Genomic DNA, 20,119 nt, shown 5'->3' on the forward strand with positions numbered 1-20,119 from the left:
CCAAAAAGAAAAAAAAAAAGAAAAAAAAAAAAAAGAGGGAGAGAGAGTACCAAACAATCTTTTACAATGAGCAAAATAAACAAAACTTATAGCAGAACTACAGGGGGCAACAGAATAAAAATGAGCCGAGGAAAATTCGATGAGCAGAACCAAATGCTCAGATGAACTCAAATTGCATTAGAAGCCTTACTGAGTTGTATTTCGTTCCTTTACGGTCAAAGAGAGGGACTGCACGAATCCCTTGTCTCAATTCAGACACTGGCAAACAGGTTTGGCCACCAAAGTCATCCTTCTCAGACATGTCATACTCATGTACCTCAACTCGAAGCAAAGCCAATTCAGGAACCCTCAATGGAAATGTAAACTCTTCCTCCCAGACTGGTGTCCAATCGTCCTCCTTTTTCTTAGTTTTATTCATTATTTCATCAGCTGGAACTCCTGCTATGCCAACCTGCCTCACAGATTAAATGGTAAATAGAAGCACTAAGAAGTGTGTATCACTGCATTATTATTAATCAAGCACTTAAAAAGCATACATTATTTGGTTTACCAGTAGACTGACCAAGGTAATCATTTGAAAATAAAACACAGACCATCTTACCCTGGTGTAGAAATCCGGTGGGGAATATAAATCGAAGTGTGTTTGTTTGAAATCCAAATGCCATCCATCTCCCATATATACTTTGACCTGTCAAGAAACATAATTAGTTTCAGAGTCTTTTAAATGAGAGGGGATAAAAAGTCTTTGACAATCAACTTACAACTTTACATCCAGAGAAAAGGAACAGAAAATGTGTTCACCTTTAAAGTCTTCTTTACTGGCAATTTTGCCTTAGGATCAAAGATCTGATTATCTGATTCGTTCATAATAAAATCAGGCTTTTTCACATAACCACAACCCCCATTGGCTCTAAACATCCCATGCATCAGCCAAAGAGATCTACCATATCCCTGTCATTGGACCAGAGAAATGTTCATTTTCTGTCTCAAAAATGCTACCAGTTTTCTTATCTTGAAATAACATTGCAAAGCATTATCTTGATCACTGGGAAGAAAAAATACAATCAAAACAGGAGAAGGTTATAAGAAAAAGAAAATAACTTTTTTTCGGGACAGAAAGGTAAGAACTTTAAACAACCTGCATATTGAATGCAACCATTTGAGCACCATGCATCCAACCGATAAGTGGCTTGTAGTTGGAGGAGTTGAACCGAGTACCTTTTGGGTACACCCTTAAAATGTTCTTCTGGGTAAATCTATGAATAACATTGTTACAGTTTATAGTTGTTCAGTTGGATAACATAGATCAAATACCAAGTAAATGAGATTTCACAATTGAATTCATCACATGAGGGAATCATTCGGCACCTCATTGTGCTAGGAAAACAAAACGTACCTAACAACATCTGTTCCATGAGATTCAGCAGCCTTTTCAAGTGCTTGTTCACTCAAGCTAAGGCGTCTAACTTTATAAAGTTCAACTTTTAGTGCCTCCTTTAGACCACCCTTGGGTTTTCCAGCATGGATTGTAATTAGACGTTTGTATTCATGTTCTGCTGATGAGAACGATCCACGATTACTGTAACTGTTATCCTCACTTGAATCACTGTCACTCTGCAAGAAAATAGAGAAAAATTTAATCACCTAAGGGCAGGACATCAAGCATAAGTGATGCTAGCAGTAAATATTTTTTTCTCAAAACACACCATGTCATCATCTTCGTGTTCTTCTGTAAGCTCTGAGGGTTCTTTCCCCCATAAGTCTTCCTCACTCTTATGTGAGTCATGTTCCTTTTCATTGGCAGTTTTAGCCTTGCGGTACTCCTCAGGAGGTTTGGTAGAAATAATAATTCGGTACTTAAGTTCTTCCGGTGAAGGTAACTCTTTCAAGCAATCAGATTCAGGGTAAAACAACATCTCACCAAATGTCTCAATGAGCATCTGGAAATGAAGAAATTTGCAAATTTTAAACAGTAGTTATAGTACGAACATGATTTATTACTCATAAATAAAAAAAGGAAAAGAAAATCACCTGTGCTACTTTAGCTTGGAGATCAGGGGTAAGATGGTCTTCAAGAGTTATGATGACAGGGTATGGAGATTCAGAAAATGCATGCTCTTGAATTGATTTCAAGCATTTAATAAGCTCCACAGGGGTTGTCAAAGTCCTAGATTCACAAATACACACTTTGAATATCAATCCCATGAGTTGGAACACTAGGCTTTCATAGAAATATCGACTAAGAACAGCAACAAAAAGTATTTAGGCTGAAAATAGAATGTTTTAAAACAGAGTTGCCTATCTTCAAGCTTACTTAGGATACACAGGCTTAAATATATTCAATGAAACTCATGATCATTAAGACGATTTCACTTTGAAGTCCGACGAGGTACCATTAGATTGGAGATAATTAGAGTTACCTTCCATGAAGAACATGCACATTGTCCTTTGTGGAATTTGGCCAAATATCAAGCTCCACCACTCTTACACCTCTCTTGAGTGCCTTTATGATTGGAACATCACTGCAGTCACTGCTGAGCTGATTTCCAGTCAGGTATGAATTATGACCTGTATATATGTAATAATGGGACAATGGAGCTGTCATATCCTGATGAACCTGAAACAAATTACCAAAAGCAGAAATTTACAAATTGTCTCAATCAAAATCAAAGAAATCATAAAATGCACTTGTTCATTAAAGAAAACACTTCTTTAATGAATTCATGATCAATAAAACAGGGCCACAAATTTGCTAATGAATTCAAGTAAACCGGCCCAAGAATTTAAATGTCAAGATATTTGATATGCTGATGAGCATTGCTAGATTATGAGCTATCTATGACAAGTCTCTAGTAGCATGTTGCACACGTGTCAAACTGGAATTTGTCCGCAAGGAAGATTCTTCCACTTAAGCTAGCTACGAGCTGACGGAGTTTCAATGTTTACATTCTTGCAGTTTCCTATACTTTCTCGAGAAACAAACAAAACCCAGAAAAGAAAAACCCAATACCTGATCTCGAATGGGGGGGTTGAGATCGGGAGAGAACAAGTAATGGTGGAAGTCGTCGAGGGTGAGAGTGCGCCTGCTGATCAACTTGGCAATGTGGTGCCTCTTCTGCAGCACCTGCTCCACGATCCGCTCGGCGTCGGACGCCGCCGCGCCGCCGTCTGCCTGAAATTCCAGCAAGAAATTCTGCAGCTGCTCTGCTGTCATGTAGGTCCCTCCCTCGGCGTACTTGTTGAATGCCTCCTTGACGTCCAGCGGTGGCTCTGCCTCCGTCACCCTGAACTTCCTCGTGAAGCACATGCACATCCTGTAACTCCCCATCGACCTTAACCAATAATTTACACAACAAAAATCAGAGCTTTTGAGAAATGGCAGACAGAACAGAGAGACAGGTTTAGGAAGGTAAAGGGGTTGAGCTTTGGGGGGTTTATATTCTTTATTTATGGAATTGTGATTGTCAGATGAAGTTAGACAGACGACAGCCTTTTTATATTATTTATTTATGGAAACGTTTGCCGTTTTGTTTGGCGCCTTTTTGGTTTTAATTATCCTTTTTTTTTCCTTTTTAAATCATCACGTATTAATTTTGATTGATGTTGACGGTTGTTTAATGGGAACTTTCTCCATGGAGGAATATATAGTGACGGTCTCATGCGAACTATTAACAACTCTTGAGCCCCGAAATTAATTGAATCAACGGCTCACAATTGTTTCCGCGTGATTGCATTAATTAAATTTAATCATAATTAATGTGTAAATATTTTTATCAGCGATTCACATTCGTTCATACCCGCGGTTAAGTGTGGACTCAATAAAAAGTCAAGAAATAAGCTAATCTGTCCAAGAGAAAGAGATAGGACAGGAGGTCAAAGAACTTCTTCTATTTTTTTAATTAAAGAAAATTGATCACGAGATGCACGTTGGTTTTCTTTTACTGAGCCATGCAATAAAGAAACACCAGAGTGAATAAAGACCACCCAAAGGTACATCTGGCCCATTCCACCTGCTTATATAAACTAACATTATCTTTGGCGTCAATTAGAGAAGACAAATAGAACAATCGATTGGCTTGGTGATAGGATCATTATGTGCGTAGAGGAGGTTTGAACTTGAGCATAAGACGACTCCTTTAGTCAACTAACCTAACTAGCGGTAAGATCTATTTAAATTGAAAGATGCTCTTGCCCTCAATTTTTAAAATTATTTTATAAATTTACATACGTAGTTTTGTATAAATAGTAAGAGGAAGCTTGAATATGTATGTATTTTAAAAACTAATATTCACATTTTGACTGCGTAATTTTACAATTCTAACTCCGCTCTTGGACCACATTCACAGTGATATGATCATTATATGTACAGTACAGAAACAAAAAATGATTTTGCCATTGGAATGAGGGGAACCAAATGCTCTCAGATGAAGTGAAATCGCATTAGAAGCCTTATTGTGTTGTATTTGTTTCCTTTGCGGTCAAAGAGAGGGACTGCACGAATCCCTTGTTTCAATTCAGAGACTGGGAAACAAGTTTGGCCACCAAAGTCATCCTTCTCAGAAAGGTCATGCTCATGAACCTCAACTCGAAGCAAAGCCAACTCAGGAACTTTCAGTTGAAATGTAAACTCTTCCTCCCATGAAGGTCTCCAAATGTCCTCTTTTTTCTTGGTTTGTTTCATTATTTCATCTGCAGGCACTCCTGCTATGCCAACCTGCATTACAGATATTATTAGCCATTAAATACAAGCCCTAATTATTTATTGTTAATCAAGCGCTTAAAAGCGTACATAATTAATTATTTGGTTTACCAGTAGGACACAGACCATATATCTTTTTATCTTTTTTTGTCATTCATTAGGGAGGGGGAGGAGGAAGCATTATATTAGGTTGCCCCAAGATTGTCTCCAAAGTGAATCGAACTCAGGTGGACTTACCCTAGTGTAGAAATCGGGAGGGGAATATAAATCAAAGTGTGTGTGTTTGAAATCCAAATGCCATCCATCTCCCATATACACTTTCACCTGTCAAGAAACATAATTGACTTTAAGATTCTTGTGAATCAGTTAAATTCCAACTTCACATGCACTAAAAGAAAAAGGAACAGAAAATGCGATCACCTTTAAAGTCTTCTTTACCGGCAAGTTTGCCTTAGGATAAAAAACCTGATTATCTAAATTCTTCATAACAAAATCCGGTTTTTTTACATAACCACAGCCCCCATTGGCTCTAAACATCCCTTGCATCAGCCAAAGAGATCTACCATATCCCTGCCATTGAACCAGAGAAATGTTTTGATCTAGTGATTGTTGGAGGAAATAAAACTAAAAGAAAAAGAAAAAAGAACATATTTTTTTAGGAAGACTGAGAAATTAGAACTTTAACAAACCTGCATGTTGAATGCAACCATTTGAGCGCCATGCATCCAACCAATAAGGGGCTTGTAGTTGGAGGAGTTAAACCGAGTACCTTTTGGATAAACCCTTAAAATGTTCTTCTGGGTAAATCTGTGAACAAAAATTGAAGTATAGTCGGTTCAAAAGCATCGATTAAATACCAAGTAAAAGATGTCATTGTGATAGAGAAAAAAAAGAGTACCTAACAATATCCGTTCCATAAGATTCAGCAGCCTTTTCAAGTGCTTGTTCACTCAAGCTAAGGCGTCTAACTTTGTTAAGCTCAATTTTTAGTACCTCCTTTAAACCACCCTTTGGTTTTCCGGCATGGATTGCAATTAGATGTTTGTATTTGCGTGCTCCTGGTGAGGACAATCCACCAATATTGCCGCCATTGTTATCCTCACTTGAATCACTATCACTCTGCAAGGTAATACAGAAAAATTAATCACCTAAGAGGTATGGCATTAAGCATGTAATTGGAGTTAGCATGTTCATTTAAAACACACCGTATCATCATCTTCTTCATGTTCATCTGTATTAAGCTCTGATGGTTCCTTCCCCCATAAGTCTTCTTCCTCACTCTTATGTAAGTCATCTCCCCTTCCGTTCCCAGTTTGAGCCTTAAGGTACTCCCGAGCAGGCTTCGTAGAAATAATAATTCTGTACTTGAGTTGTTCCGGTGATGGAAACTCTTTCAAAAATTCTGATTCAGGGTAGAACAACATATCCTCAAATGTCTCAATGAGCATCTGGAAAAGCAAAAGAAAAAAAAAATGCAGATGTTAACAGTAATTTTAGTAAGAAGGTGATTTATTGCTACTCATACAAGAGAAAAAGAAAGTCACCTGTGCTACTTTAGCTTGGAGATCAGGGGTAAGGTGGTCTTCAAGAGTTATGATGACAGGGTATGGAGATTCAGAAAAGGCATGTTCTTTAATCGATTTCAAGCATTTAATAAGTTCCACAGGAGTTGTCAAGGTCCTAGATTCACAACAAGACACTTTGAATTAATATTTATCTACTGAAAATAGAATGCTTCAAAAATCAATGTTGGAGGTAGATCGGAGATAATTAGAGAATTTACCTTCCATGAAGAACATGCACATTGTCCTTTTCGGAATTTGGCCAAATATCAAGCTCCACCACTCTTACACCTCTCTTGAGTGCCTCTATGATTGGAACATCACTGCAGTCGCTGCTGAGCTGATTTCCGGTCAGGTATGAATTATGACCTGTGTATATGTAGTAATGGGACAGTGGAACCGTCATATCCTGATGAACCTGAAACAAAATATCCAAAGCAGAAATTTAAAAAATTGTCTCCAAATCAAAATAAACGACATTAAAAAATGCACAATATGCGCTAAGACCTCATGATATTTGATAATGAATTCAAGCAAACTAGCCCAAGAAGTTAAATCTCAAGATATTTGATATGCTGATGAGCATTACTAGATTATGAGCCATCTATGACATTGACAAGTCTCTAGCAGCATGTTGCACATGTGTCAAACTGGAATTTGTACGCAAGGAATATTCTTCCACTCAAGCTAGCTAGCTAACAGAGTTTCAATATGTACATTCTTGAAGTTTCCTATACTTTCTCGGGAAACAAACAAAACCCAGAAAAGAAAACCCAATTAGTAAACAAAAAAAGTGAATTAATTAACAGAAGAGCTAGCTACTACCTGAGCTCGAATAGGTGGGTTGAGATCGGAAGAGAACAAGTAATGGTGAAAGTCGTCGAGGGTGAGAAGAGTGCCCCTGCTGATCAACTTGGCAATGTTGTGCCTCTTCTGCAGTACCTGCTCCATGATCCGCTCGGCTTCGGACGCGGACGTGCTGCCACTCTCCGCCTGAAACTCCACCAAGAAATGCTGCAGCTGTTCTGCTGTCATGTGGGTCCCGTCCCCGGCGTACTTGTTGAATGCCTCCTTGACGTCCGAAGGCGGCTCTGCCTCCGTCACCCTGAACTTCCTTGTGAAGCATAAGCACATCCTATAATTCCCCATCTATCTTGATGAATTAATAATTTACACACACAACGAAAATCAGAGCTTTTTAGAAATGGCAGACAGAACACAGAGAGAGAGAGAGAGAGAGAGAGAGAGAGAGAGAGAGAGAGAGGTTTTAGGAATGTAATTAAGGTACTGTGTTTGATCAAGTTATAGACGGACAGTCTTTTTATATTCCTTCTGTATTGATCTTTGCCGTTCTTGTTTGGCGCTTTTTTTGGTCTCCTTATTTTTCTTTGCGTTGAAGTTGTTAAATTGTGATGGCTTTGATGTATGACTGTATTGTTGCACCTCCCACTAGGTTGGAATATAATGCACTAACGCCAGTCGTGAGTGAACCAGAATAAAGGACGTGGAGTGACCTAGTAGTTTGCCCTCCCCCATATCACTCAGCTGGTCTGGGTTCGAAACTTCCCTTAGAATAGAATATCGTTGTAACTCAAAAAAGGTAATTTGAAGATATAATTTAGACAAAAAGTTTACAGTGATCGACGTCCCACATGTGCGAGTCTTTTTCATGTCCAGTTTTATTGTTGTAATACTCTCATGCATTGTCTCACTGTATCAACGGTTCACATGCTAGAGTAATCCGCAGTTAAGTCTAAGCACAATTAGAAGCTAAGAAAGAAGTCAATGATGTCCCTCAGAAAAAGAAATGAAAGATAGTGATTATAGAAGACCATGCAATAAACAAAGACCAAATTAAAAGATTGACCACCCCAAGGCCAAGGGTACATCTGGCTCATCCCATGTGGTTACATCAGCTATGTAGTAAGTATGAACTAACATTATCTTTGACTTTGATTAACAAAAGGAAAAGAGTATTAAAATTAAGGTTGGTGTCTCTGAGCTAATTATGACAAAATTAAGGCTGATCGGAAATGGGCAAAACTATAAACATGCTACTAGAAGCCCTTCATAGTAGCACTCCAGAATTTGTTCCATTAATTACAATAATCTTCAGAGGTAATTAGATGGTAATACATGCTTGATGCGTCTTGAGTCCTCGGCTCTCTCGAAATGAAAGTCTTTGGTTTTACAGGTTATGTATACATACATGCGTCTATCTCTCTAATCACTGATTATATGGTAGATTCTCTCTAAGCCCCGTAATCCAACCCAAGCCCACCCACTTGAAATTAATCAAACATTGTTTTACCTAACAGACTGAAGGGTACAGACTGCATCAAGACCTACATGAGATAACGAAACGATGCTGCTACATGCTACACTGAATCACAGACAAGTAGCATATTTTGGTAAGTACAAAGCCAGCCATATTTGTTTTTCATAAGGGTCCAGCCACGTTATTTACAAATTTGAGGGGTTTTCACCAAAGGCCCAACAACACTACAGATCTGGATCACCAGCCTTTAAACTTGGCCCAAAAAACCCACACACAAACTCAGCTTTCTTTTTCTTCTTTTTACCGAGAGTCGTGAAAGAAAGTACTTCTATTCATAACCGGGAGCACACTAGAATATTAAAAATTCATGTGCTATTTCCTTCTCCAGAAAGTACATAACACAATCAGAAGCACTTAGAAAAAAAAACATCTCAAACAGGCCAAAACCATTCGTCAGAAATTTGACGGTGAATTTTAGAATATCTGTATGTAACGAATCTAAACTATAGTGCGACAGATCACACACTAATCTGATTATCATAAAAAAATCATCTGGATGTTTGCTTGATTAAAACAAATTCGAGGTTAACCTGCGTTTACCACCAGTCGCACTAAAACATATAATAAACAAATAAAGTAAAAAAGGTCAAGTTACCCTAAGCCTAAATTCTTTATTCTGTCTTAGTTGGGTTAGTACCTGTTTTATATAATATCTTAACTTACCCAAATATAATATGCTTAGGGGCATAAAAGCTAGAAAAATACCTTTTTAAGTGCCAAGAACTCAATCCGAATCTTATTAGTTTATGCTTTCCATAAGAATTTCTTTTATTTTAAAAAAATTTGTTGCTCAAGTAACTCTAAACCAAACTGAAAAAACCAATACATACACGACGATAAAATCTTGATGAAGTGATGCATAAAAGGTGCACATTGGCTAGGATGATCGGAAAGCAAACTGTGGTACCCTAACAAAAGAAGCAAAGACTAGGATTTTGGAGAAGTGTTTCCCTTTTCCTCTGGTAACCAACATTGAGATCATAAATCAGTATCTCTTTAACATGCCATTTTCATTGGCCAGACATCTATTAACATTGAGATCAAATACCAAACAATTTATCCAATTCATTGAGCCTTCTAAGACTCAAACCACTGAGCTCCATGATTTAACATGATCCTAAAAAAGACTGTTTGTCTACAGCTCACTCCACTGTAACACTAGATCAGTTAAAACTATGAGACAACAACTACTGGTTCAATGGATAGGGCTGCATCAATTGCACAACTTAAGAGCTAATGAAAGTGCTAAATCCGTTTTCTACTACAAACACTCAAATATGCTTCACATGTAGAACTCCAAGGACATACATGTAAACAGACCAAACCTGTGACTACTATTTCCTTGGTTAATCTCTCAAACCAGAAGTTTACATTACCGTAAAACTCACAGACTTTTGAACCTGAATTCCACGATCACATGGCTTAAGATCATTTTCTATGAAACCAAGCATGTAAGAACCCACCAAGACATTTAAGTACGGATGATTCATTCAATACAGAAAAACGAAAAAGAAAAAATGAGATTCACAGAAGAATAAGGGAGAACAACTTATGAGGTAGAACTGGAGAGAGGAAGATCTATGAGTGAAGAGAAAGAGCTAATAACTCAAAATCTGTTTATTTAAAAGGCTAAAAAGCCGAGGGCAAGGAGTAATGGATCGAAAGCTACAGAGCAGAAACACAGACTTGACCCCAGACAAATCTAAATAAATTTAGGAGATACAGACAGGGCATGCCCGGCATGGTATATACATGTGGAATATTATTTTCAGCATAATGATTTATACAGCTAGTTATAAGTTGGTGAATTTAGTCCCTTCCATTACTGTCCTAAAGTAATATCTTAAAGTTGACTTACTGTCCTCAGGCTCAAAGGATACCAATTAAAGATGTCAAATGTTGAATTTTAACTGTAGCATGACCAAACTCAACTGTTAGCAATCAAACTAAACTTTGATACAACACAGTGAATTCATAAATTTATCTTTGCTTCTCGTTAATTTCCAACAAATCCATCCATTAATCATTATACTAGAACTGCATGAATATATCTTGCAAATTGCAATGAACTAAGACAAATAGAACTTGAGAATCCAATTGACAGTGATTCTAACAATATTGTTGCCTTGCCTAGGCTACATCTATAAAAGAAAGAAAACCCAGCAATAAATCCAAGAGTAAAATTACTCTCTTGAGCCATGAAAGTAAAATTACCACAGCTAATGAATCCAATATGAAAAAATGGTATATAATTATATATGGTGCAATGTTCATTTTCTTCTAAAAGAGGGGCTTTTAGCCTTTAGCCCTTTGGGCTTCACCCAAAAGCTCCAAAATTCAACTCACCAAATTCAGTCAGACCGAAACGCGTACCTCTCAACCTTCTCGTCATTCAGATTAATCCCAACCATGGCCTCACCCAATCCACAGCTGATCTCAGCCAGCACATCTGGGTCACTATAATGGGTCGAAGCCTGCACAATGGCCCGAGCCCTCCGGGCAGGGTCACCACTCTTAAACACACCCGACCCGACGAAAACCCCATCGCACCCCAACTGCATCATCAACGCCGCATCGGCAGGCGTTGCCACGCCACCGGCGGCGAACTGCACCACCGGCAGCCTCCCGAGCTGCTTCGTCTGCATCATGAGATCGTACGGCGCCGCGATTCTCTTCGCGTACGCGAACACCTCGTCGTCATCCATGTTCCGCAAAACCCTGATGTCCCCCATCACTTGCCGCACGTGCCTCACGGCCTCGACGATGTTTCCGGTGCCGGCCTCCCCCTTCGTCCGGATCATCGCCGCACCCTCCCGGATCCGGCGAAGAGCCTCGCCGAGGTTCCTGCAGCCGCAGACGAACGGGACGCGGAAGTTGTGCTTGTTGATGTGGTGCTCGTCGTCGGCGAGGGTCAGGACCTCGCTCTCGTCTACGTAGTCGACGCCGATGGCCTCGAGGATTTGGGCCTCGACGAAGTGGCCGATGCGAGCTTTGGCCATGACGGGGATGGTGACGGAGCGCTTGATCTCCTTGATGAGCTGCGGGTCGGACATTCGGGCAACGCCGCCCTGCGATCGGATGTCGGCGGGGACGCGCTCAAGGGCCATGACGGCGCATGCGCCGGCCTCCTCGGCGATGCGGGCCTGCGCGGGGTTGACGACGTCCATGATGACGCCGCCGCGGAGCATTTGGGCGAGGCCAACTTTGACGGAGAATGGGGAGGATTTGGTCGTGGTTTCGTATATAGCGCCTTTTCCGTAGACGGTGACGACGCCGCTGCTGTCAGCCATTTTTGGGAAATTGGGAAGGCGAGATCGCGAGGAAGAAGGAAGGTGGTGGAGAGTGGAGAGTAAGTGGAGAGAGAGGGAGAAGAAGATGATGATGACGATATGGGAAATGCAAATTAGATAAAATAATGGCTAGGGACCAGGGACTAGTTTTGATTAGTTAAATCCCCAAACCCAACTCTTAATATTTGGTCTAAATTTCCGTTCTCTATTTTTGGCAACTCCAATTTTCTTTTTCAAATTTTTCCTATTAAGGACATTTTTAATCAGTATGGATTTTCTTACTCACAAAAGAGAGTAAAAGAGTTAAATGGAACTTATATTTTACATGTAAAAGAGAGTAAAACAGTTGAACGAAACATAGGTTTTAACTTGTTAATGTAAAAAATTGAATGGTGTTTAATTTTCAAATTTAAAACGTCTTTCAGACATAGAGAAGATAAATATAATTAAATTAAGAATTAGTTGATAAATAATATTAAATTTATGATTTCCATATTTTACTACTTTAGTGTTCCTTCTTTCTTACAAGCATATAGGAATGCCTCTTAAAAAAAACAAAAGCAAATAAATGTTAAAAGTTATGATTTGCCAAACTACAATGACAAAAAAAAAAAAATTGTGGAGTTGGCCTTTATTATTTGAAGGAAAGAAGAAAAGAAGATAATGTTCTATATTCAGGACCATGCATGCATGCATGAAGCATGATGCATGACCATCTCATCTCACTCACTCCAACAAACCCACTCCACACGCAACAACACAAGCAACAATGAAAGATTTAGAACCAAGTCCATTTATATTTCAAATATTTCAGTAATCACATAGTATTTTATTGTTGTATGTGTCTTTTTCAAGTCCCAAATGCTGTGCACCAATGCTATATTCTTTACACGCAAAAAAATAATTAAGGGGGAAGAAAACCCTATTTCAGGGGTCATCTAAGACTACCCACCAACTAAAAACTCTATAAAATTATGATTATATAAAACTATGGCAGCATCCTAGTTTAATCGTCTCCGTTCTTTTGGATTCATATCCTCCACAGCCTCCATTATTTCCTTCTTTTTCTGCCTCCATCTCTTGATGAGATTACTATCGGCCGACTGGAGAGTGCATGGGGGGCTAGCAGAGGGGTATGCAGTTGTCTTTTTAAAAAACTGGATCTGTTTCGGGTCGGCAAGACAAACCAGGGATTCCGCACACACTTCCAGAGCCGAATCTGGAGGGACTGGCTTGAAGTCCAGCAGCTTCGAGTACTCTGTGATGAGGTGAAACATGTAATCATAGACCCGGTCCATGCTTAGGCTTTCCATAAAATCTTGCCCTCTTTGTCCTATTTCCTTAGCCTGTCAGCCATTTTGGAATATTGTAGCCACGATTATGTTCTTTTCGTGAAAAATATAAGGTCAACGGGGGAGAGGGGAAGGAACGGAATTGTACCATAACGATGGAAAGTGTTACACAATGTTACAACAAGAACAACATAATGTACAGCATAACTAGAAATCGATACGTACCTCAGATTGGTGTCCATGGCCCCAGTCAACAGCAGACTTTATGGACGGGCATATAGCATTGGGAGAGATGGGCCAATAGTTAACCCTAGGAATGAGACCACGGCTGAAGAAATCCTCATATTGTGGGGTTATTATTAATGTAAGAGAACCACATGATACAATATATTTCAAGCTCACGGACCAAGCATAGCCTTCTGCATAGATTTTATACCTTCAACAGGAGCAAAAGATTTGTGAGATGCAGGATCGGAGCAACAAGCTAAATAGATAAGAAGATAATAAATCAAAGCAATATAACCATATAGAACAGTTATTCATCAACCAAGAAGAAAGAGTAGTGAAAGTTTTATGGATGGTCGCAATAGTCAAGGTCCAGTTGGATAAGAAGACAGCATGCAATGGAGAATGTCTAAGTCCTCTTTGAAAGTTAAAGACTGCCCCCAAAAAGGGGGATTTTGAACTCCAAAACCATAATCTGAAAATGGCATCCTTTTTTGTGTTTTGATACTAAGGACGACGAAAAATGGCATCATTTTCATAGATAACGAAAACCAAACTTAGATAGACAAAAGCAAAAGAAAAAAATCCTCTAAGGACTACAAAACAGAGACAACAGATGATCTATGTGTCCATATATTATGCTAATAACTGATCAAGCTGCTTCTTCGTAGCTAACCAGTCAGACTATCTAATGAGAATATGATGAAAGGGTATCACTTTTAGAAGCTGTGCTCACCGATGATTACACTGATTAGACAGTTTGGACTGCTCATAACCGGCTCTTGCTTCCGCTTCCCAATCCTATAATGTATATTAGAAAGACAATGTCAGGATTGGTCCTAGGCCTATTAAATCCAGAGTTCAAGTTAAAGAGATATCAACATTTGCAATTTTTAATTCAACCTGACGCATAATCTGTGCTCTCCACATCTTAGTGTCGTTACAGTTAAGTAACTCTGTCCGAACAGGGGAACTAACATCTGGGTTTCCTTTCCAATACGCAAAAGGCTCCTTCTTTCTCCAACTTCTTTCCTTAGAACCCCGTTTGATATTTCGGAACTGCTCATTCCAGGGATAAATATGTAGCTCCGGCCTGTGCAGTAATCATAGACTATAAAGACAATCAGCACAAATAAAACCATAACCAGGCATTTGAAGCCCACATAAATGCAACATTTTCATGCTACTTAGTACAAGTTTAGCAAACTATGTCAATCCTGGAAAATTCCATTTATGACAGCGGTGATTGATCCACCTAAAATGGGGACAGCGTAAAATTGATGCAAGCATACACTAATTTACAATTTCTTATAGCAATTCAAGCATACACAAACAAATCATAAATGTAGGTTCTTTCCCATTGAGTCACTGGCAATGCGTATAAAACAAGCATATCTTTTTTGCTAAAAAAACAAGCATAATTACCCACATAAAAGAACTGTAAATTTAAAAAGACAACAATAATAAATGTAGAAGACGATAATCAAAGACTGATGATTCTTACCAACCCCAGAAGGACCAATCAGGAAATGGGATATCAAAGTGATCTTCATCCGTACAGTACCGGAAAAGTGGCAAAGGCATTGATTCATGCTCAGTCCGGTTAATAATGGGCTTGTCCATACAATCAAACATGATATCCACATCCGGAACCCGATCCGGGTACCTCGCAAGGAGCTGCAGCAAACCCCAAATGGTGAACATGGCTCGGCTCTGCACACATGCCCAGTACAAATCCACATACAGCTTCCCGCCAACAATCACCACGCGAAACGCAGCGTACTGCTTGGCCGCCTCCAGATGGGCCGCGGAGATCCGGGTTCGGGCCCACGGCTCCAGATCGTGATGGATCCATCGGAAGAAATTGGGGCATTTTGGGGCTTTCGCGCTGGAGGAAGGAGGACGACGCCGTTCAGGGATGTCGTTGTTTCTGTACCGGCAAGCCAGGTAGGAGCAGTGGATGAGCTTGTAGGCTCGGTCGTGGAGGGTCTCGTCGGAGAAGGTCTTGGGAGGGAAGAGGTGCCATGGCGTCGGGTCGAGGTTGTGGCCCGCCAATGTCTTCGTCTGAGTGGCGAAGTCGTCCACCTGTTCGACAAAATGCCCAAACGAATTGAGACTGAGAAACAAGAATAAACAATGAAGACGCAGAAAACGACGCGGCGTTTAAAAACCTTGTAGACGACGACAACGAGAGAGAGGAGGGATAAGGCAACGACGGATGGAAGGATGTAAGAGGGCGAGCGAGCGGTGGCTCTTGAAGCCATAGTCCGATGAGGTGGCGGTGGATGAGTGGTGGTGGTGCTGCTGCATTGTCTTTTCTTCTGTCGCCTTGTAAATTTGTAATCTGTCGTCACCTGGGGATGGGATGAGCTCCTTGGTTTTTTGCTTCTGTTGGGACCCACTCAGCACTGGTGTTTGCCACGTGGGTGGATTTTAATAGCTTCCTGACCCGTTTTCTCCTCGTTTATGTTTCGCGGGAAAAATGGGTGGTGTGGGACCCACTGCGCAATAAACTGGTGATTTCATGAATCAAAACTTTCATTTCGTACCAAGAAAATTCTTCGGACACTAAACAATAGCTTATGCAGACGTGGGTTAAGTTCATTCTTAACCGCGAAATTGTCCAATCCTATCTTTCCTTGAAGTTGGTTTGGAGTGTTACGTTCTCTCTTGTATTTTCTATTCGAGTTCGAATTCCTCGTTTCATAAAATTATCAAAACAATTTCGATCCTTGTGATTTTAATAATTTTATTTATTTGTTTTGATTTTGTAGGTTTATTTTTTATTTTGTCAAAGTTAGGAAGAGAAAATGAAATCTAACACACTGTTAAAGTGTCATGTAAATTCAAATAGTTTATTGTATATTGAACCCAACCTTGGTTTTTAATTTGTTTTGGTATATTTGAAGCTTGATGACCACTAAACAAAATTACCTTAATTCTTGTTCATAACAAATTGCACTTGATTCTTCTAGATTAAGCTAAATAAAATAAGCAATAATAGTAGGAAAAATCTTCATCTTCAAATCGAGTGAAGGGTGTATGAAACATTTGAATTATACAAAATCAGCTTTAGTTTATGAACAAATTACATGTGTGAGATATACACATCTGGAAAATCAAAGCTACAATATTGATACAGAGAAAAATCCCAAACTTCAGAATAGGGAAAGTAAACTGCATTATGTTGCCAGCCTCCTCAAAACCGTATGAATTGTGTACAAACAAAAAGAAAAGAAAGAAAAAGAGGAAAAGAGAAAAGTATCATATCACAATACAAATCACAACTTCATCTGTTAGTGAAAAATATCCACAATGGACCATTAAGAAGTATGGTGCAAGGGAGCTCCTACAAACTTGGCTCACTTATATACACAGCTCAGACTGTAAAGATCTTCCTCACTTTCTTCATCCTTCTACGGCATATGGGACAAGTACCCGCCTCTTCGGCAATCCTGCATGGTGAATCCACTAATTAGAATCTAACGCTTCTTTGATTTAGCAGAAGTTACAGTGATTTGATTAATATTAGTGATTATGCTCAACAAGGTATGGTGTCTTAAGGGCCATTATGTAGATTTACATACCTTGTTCCACAAGTAAAACAGGCAGCACAGTGCCCACAAGGAAGAAAGAAGCAATCTCTTGGACCATCAAAGCAAATAACACAAAGACGCTGAGTATTGTTGTTATCCCCTTCATTTATTGACTTTCCTACAAGGGAACTCACTTCAAGGCTCTCTTCCAAATCTTCTTCGTTATTTGAAACAGATTCATAAGATGAACCCCAACTCAAAACATCGTCATCTTTCGGTGAAAGCAATGGGGTTCGTTCGGATTCTGCCTCCCCTGCTTGAAATTCTATTCTGTCTTCACCAGAGTTTTGGAATTCGTTACAAAATCTAAAGGCCATTAAGAGGAGCACAGTCATCACACCTATACGCAAACATAGAGGTAGGTGTTAGTAGACCTTTTCAAAATTTTTTTTTTTTTTTAATCAGTGTTATGAGAAGTATATGAAGGCAAACAGAAAGTAACCTGATCCAAGAAAATACATGATCCATCGCGGTCCATAAGAGAGTCTGATGTACCAGTCATCGTCTGGTTCACCCTAGAAGAATCATGACTGAAGATTAAAGATACATGATTGGGATTCAAAGAACACATTTATCGTGACAAAGTATTGGAAGCTGCATTGATGACCTAAAAGTGGCAGAAGAGAGAAAACTAGCAAGGGAGAGTCTTTTGCATTACCTCTTTAGGACCTGGAGAAGTTATGACAACAGCACTTGCCCCCAAGAGGGAAAGCTTTAAGCTACATAATTGGTTATCTAAGGAGCATTTGTAATACGCCTCGGTTGTGTTATAAAGAGCAGATTTGATGTTGAATTCCAACTCTACCTGTTGGAAGGTCAATAAAGCTGTTAATGGTTATTTATGGATATATAATTATATACAACAGATCATACACATTTGAATAATTACCTCAACATCCTCAGGGTTCAAGTTCCCTACTGCAATATAATAATTAGAAGACTTTGGAATTTCCTGCTGGATCTTACCACTTTCTGTGAAGAAACCAGGTTGCTTAGAACAATCTAATTGGTGCTAAAAGGGAGGATAGAGCATTGATTGATGAAGCTCACCATATATTATATTCCAAGACAATGTTGCGTTACCATATGATGGATCCTCTATCCACTCAGCCATGCTTTCACTACCTGCAGGTTCAGATGAAAGTTTTCAATACACGAAAACACATTTCCCAAAAAAAGAGAAGAAAACCGAAAAAACAAAAGGCTCCCCCCTACAATAAGGGCTAGATAATCAACCTGCAGTAGAGACATTTGGCCTCAGGGGAAAGCGGTTTAGTTTCAAGAGCAGCAGAGGAAGCAAGACACAGAAAATGGAGAAGTTTTGAAGGGTTGCTAATAGGATGCAATTTCTTTAAAAGTAATTAATTATCAGTCCTAGTCTCGAGAACAATATCCAAGTTTGCATTCTTATAAAAGTATTTGATGATTGTTGTTGGCATGACCTTTAGATGATTGTAGCAACGAAGTTGCCACAGAACATTATTCCAATTCTTCAACTAATTGATTTGACATCAAGCCAAGACCTTGATGCCGTAAAGTTTAGATAACAAAATTTCAATCATAATAACAAAATTTCCCAAATTTGAAGAGCAGAAGTTGGGAATTACCTTGTGCGACTACAAGGGTTAAAGGCAAGGAACTTGTAGGTTTTACACGGTAAAAAATATCTATTCTAGACCCTTTGTTTAGAAAGTATATCCATTCCTGTTACATGAAAAGAAAAGAAATTTTATCCCATCAATCAAAACATATGAAAAAAAATTTGAGTGAAGACAAGAGAAGAGGAGAAGAGAAGAAACTATAGATACTATACGGTAAATGGCAAACATCTTACCTTGTGATAATTGGCTGGCACAGGTGTATCATGTGTTTCAGTCCAAGCTACTTCAACATCCAGGGGAGGAGGTTTGTGAAATCCATATAACATTGGCCCAGGTTTTGGCTCATCAAGTTCTTGTGCCTGTTTATGGACTAAATGAGTTTACTGCACACTAACAGCTGCAGCAAAAAGGAAAAAGCAAAAAAAAAGAGGTGAAATGAGAATTATGAGATTGAATCACCTTAATGGATTGCACAAAGAAGGGATTAGGTTGTATCAGGAGAGAGCAATTCGGCCCCAATTTCAAATTGGCCGATCCATAAAAACCGAGTATCAAAGTCATGGATGCTGCGGGTGAGGAAAATCAAAACCACAAGCAATCCAAGCAAACCAAATGAGTTAGCTGCTCAAGTCATTAGTAAATGAGTTCATTATGTAACAACAACAGAAGGAAAAACTTCAAAAGAAGAGAAAAAAGAGAGTGCAAGTTAGGCTCTTCTTGTCTCCTTGGATCACATGGGAAAAACCAATATAGCAAAATGAAAACTTTCAGATCATTTCATACCATTTATGAAAGAACCAAATTCAACCCTATCCTTAAATGCACATGGCACAAGCGAAATGGATTGATTGGTTTCTGGAAATTTTTTTATTTTTATTTTTTGACATAGCAATGCCCAAAACTAGTAAAGGATGGAAAGGGAAACTGACCAAAGAACCAAAACGTGACAAGCACAACAAGGCAAGACCAAACATCATCCTTCATCTCCGATGCTGCTACATCAGACACCAACAAATTCACATGATAAGTAAAAGTCCTAGAAATCCTCTGCTGCTGCTGTTGTTGCTGTGGCTGCTGTTCAATATGATTAGAAATATCATCCCCATTTTGAGGCCTGTTATTTTCTTCATCTTGCACCTGTGAGCTAGATGGTGAAGAAGAAGAAGAAGATGAAGAAGAAGAAGAAGAAGAAGAAGAAGAAGATGGACCAGAAACATGTTGACCCTGATCTGGTTCTGGGTTTTCCATTCTGAACACAAAAAACAACCAAAATTGATTATCTTTGGCTGTTATTATTATGCAAAGCAATTAGCAAAGATGCAAAATTATTAAACAAAGTTATATTAATATTTTGAAAAAAAATAAAAAGAAAAGAAATAATGGTGTTTCAGTCTCTTTTTAGCACTCACCTTGAGGAATGTAGTGGAAGTAGTCGGCCATTGAAGATGGAAAGGCGGTGGTGAAGAGGCTGTGACACTCTCACCAAGAAGTCCTCTTTCTGATTTCCTTCTTTGGT

At 39.1% G+C, this 20,119-nt stretch overlaps 5 protein-coding genes across 6 annotated transcripts; all 5 read right to left on the reverse strand.

Annotated features, from left to right (window-relative positions):
- Positions 1-40: 40 nt before the first annotated feature.
- On the reverse strand, positions 41-3,400 carry LOC117630943 (phosphoinositide phospholipase C 4-like). Its single transcript, XM_034363824.1, has 9 exons — positions 3,011-3,400; positions 2,421-2,617; positions 2,032-2,167; positions 1,707-1,940; positions 1,397-1,614; positions 1,139-1,256; positions 802-951; positions 602-688; positions 41-451 (listed from the first exon to the last, which is right to left on the reverse strand). The coding sequence occupies exons 1-9, from the start codon at positions 3,326-3,328 to the stop codon at positions 158-160; spliced, it is 1,752 nt and encodes a 583-aa protein (XP_034219715.1). The 5' UTR covers positions 3,329-3,400; the 3' UTR covers positions 41-157.
- Positions 3,401-4,327: 927 nt separating this feature from the next.
- On the reverse strand, positions 4,328-7,410 carry LOC117630945 (phosphoinositide phospholipase C 4-like). 2 transcript variants are annotated; one of them, XM_034363826.1, is made up of 9 exons: positions 7,087-7,410; positions 6,483-6,679; positions 6,244-6,379; positions 5,905-6,147; positions 5,598-5,818; positions 5,389-5,506; positions 5,120-5,269; positions 4,937-5,023; positions 4,328-4,714 (listed from the first exon to the last, which is right to left on the reverse strand). In XM_034363826.1, exons 1-9 carry the CDS (start codon positions 7,408-7,410, stop codon positions 4,421-4,423), a joined length of 1,770 nt encoding a protein of 589 aa, XP_034219717.1. In that variant the 3' UTR covers positions 4,328-4,420. The 2 variants fall into 2 exon arrangements, with proteins under 2 accessions (XP_034219717.1, XP_034219716.1); XM_034363825.1 differs by having other exon boundaries at positions 7,084-7,410.
- A 3,208-nt stretch (positions 7,411-10,618) lies between these two features.
- On the reverse strand, positions 10,619-12,127 carry LOC117629538 (probable pyridoxal 5'-phosphate synthase subunit PDX1). Its single transcript, XM_034362049.1, has one exon. It carries the CDS (start codon positions 11,887-11,889, stop codon positions 10,951-10,953), a length of 939 nt encoding a protein of 312 aa, XP_034217940.1. The 5' UTR covers positions 11,890-12,127; the 3' UTR covers positions 10,619-10,950.
- Positions 12,128-12,672: 545 nt separating this feature from the next.
- LOC117629514 (O-glucosyltransferase rumi) lies at positions 12,673-15,774 on the reverse strand. The gene is made up of 6 exons (XM_034362019.1): positions 15,578-15,774; positions 14,911-15,491; positions 14,310-14,499; positions 14,143-14,207; positions 13,407-13,617; positions 12,673-13,235 (listed from the first exon to the last, which is right to left on the reverse strand). The coding sequence occupies exons 1-6, from the start codon at positions 15,668-15,670 to the stop codon at positions 12,891-12,893; spliced, it is 1,485 nt and encodes a 494-aa protein (XP_034217910.1). The 5' UTR covers positions 15,671-15,774; the 3' UTR covers positions 12,673-12,890.
- Positions 15,775-16,427: 653 nt separating this feature from the next.
- LOC117633207 (E3 ubiquitin-protein ligase APD2-like) lies at positions 16,428-20,097 on the reverse strand. The gene is made up of 12 exons (XM_034366920.1): positions 20,013-20,097; positions 19,804-19,852; positions 19,533-19,773; positions 19,063-19,169; positions 18,837-18,962; positions 18,610-18,706; positions 18,053-18,127; positions 17,892-17,974; positions 17,661-17,807; positions 17,445-17,517; positions 16,994-17,342; positions 16,428-16,861 (listed from the first exon to the last, which is right to left on the reverse strand). Exons 2-12 carry the CDS (start codon positions 19,849-19,851, stop codon positions 16,786-16,788), a joined length of 1,422 nt encoding a protein of 473 aa, XP_034222811.1. The 5' UTR covers position 19,852; positions 20,013-20,097; the 3' UTR covers positions 16,428-16,785.
- Between the last annotated feature and the right edge of the window lie 22 nt (positions 20,098-20,119).

The sequence above is a fragment of the Prunus dulcis genome, chromosome 6, assembly GCF_902201215.1.
Source record: "Prunus dulcis chromosome 6, ALMONDv2, whole genome shotgun sequence".
Lineage (NCBI taxonomy): Eukaryota > Viridiplantae > Streptophyta > Magnoliopsida > Rosales > Rosaceae > Prunus > Prunus dulcis.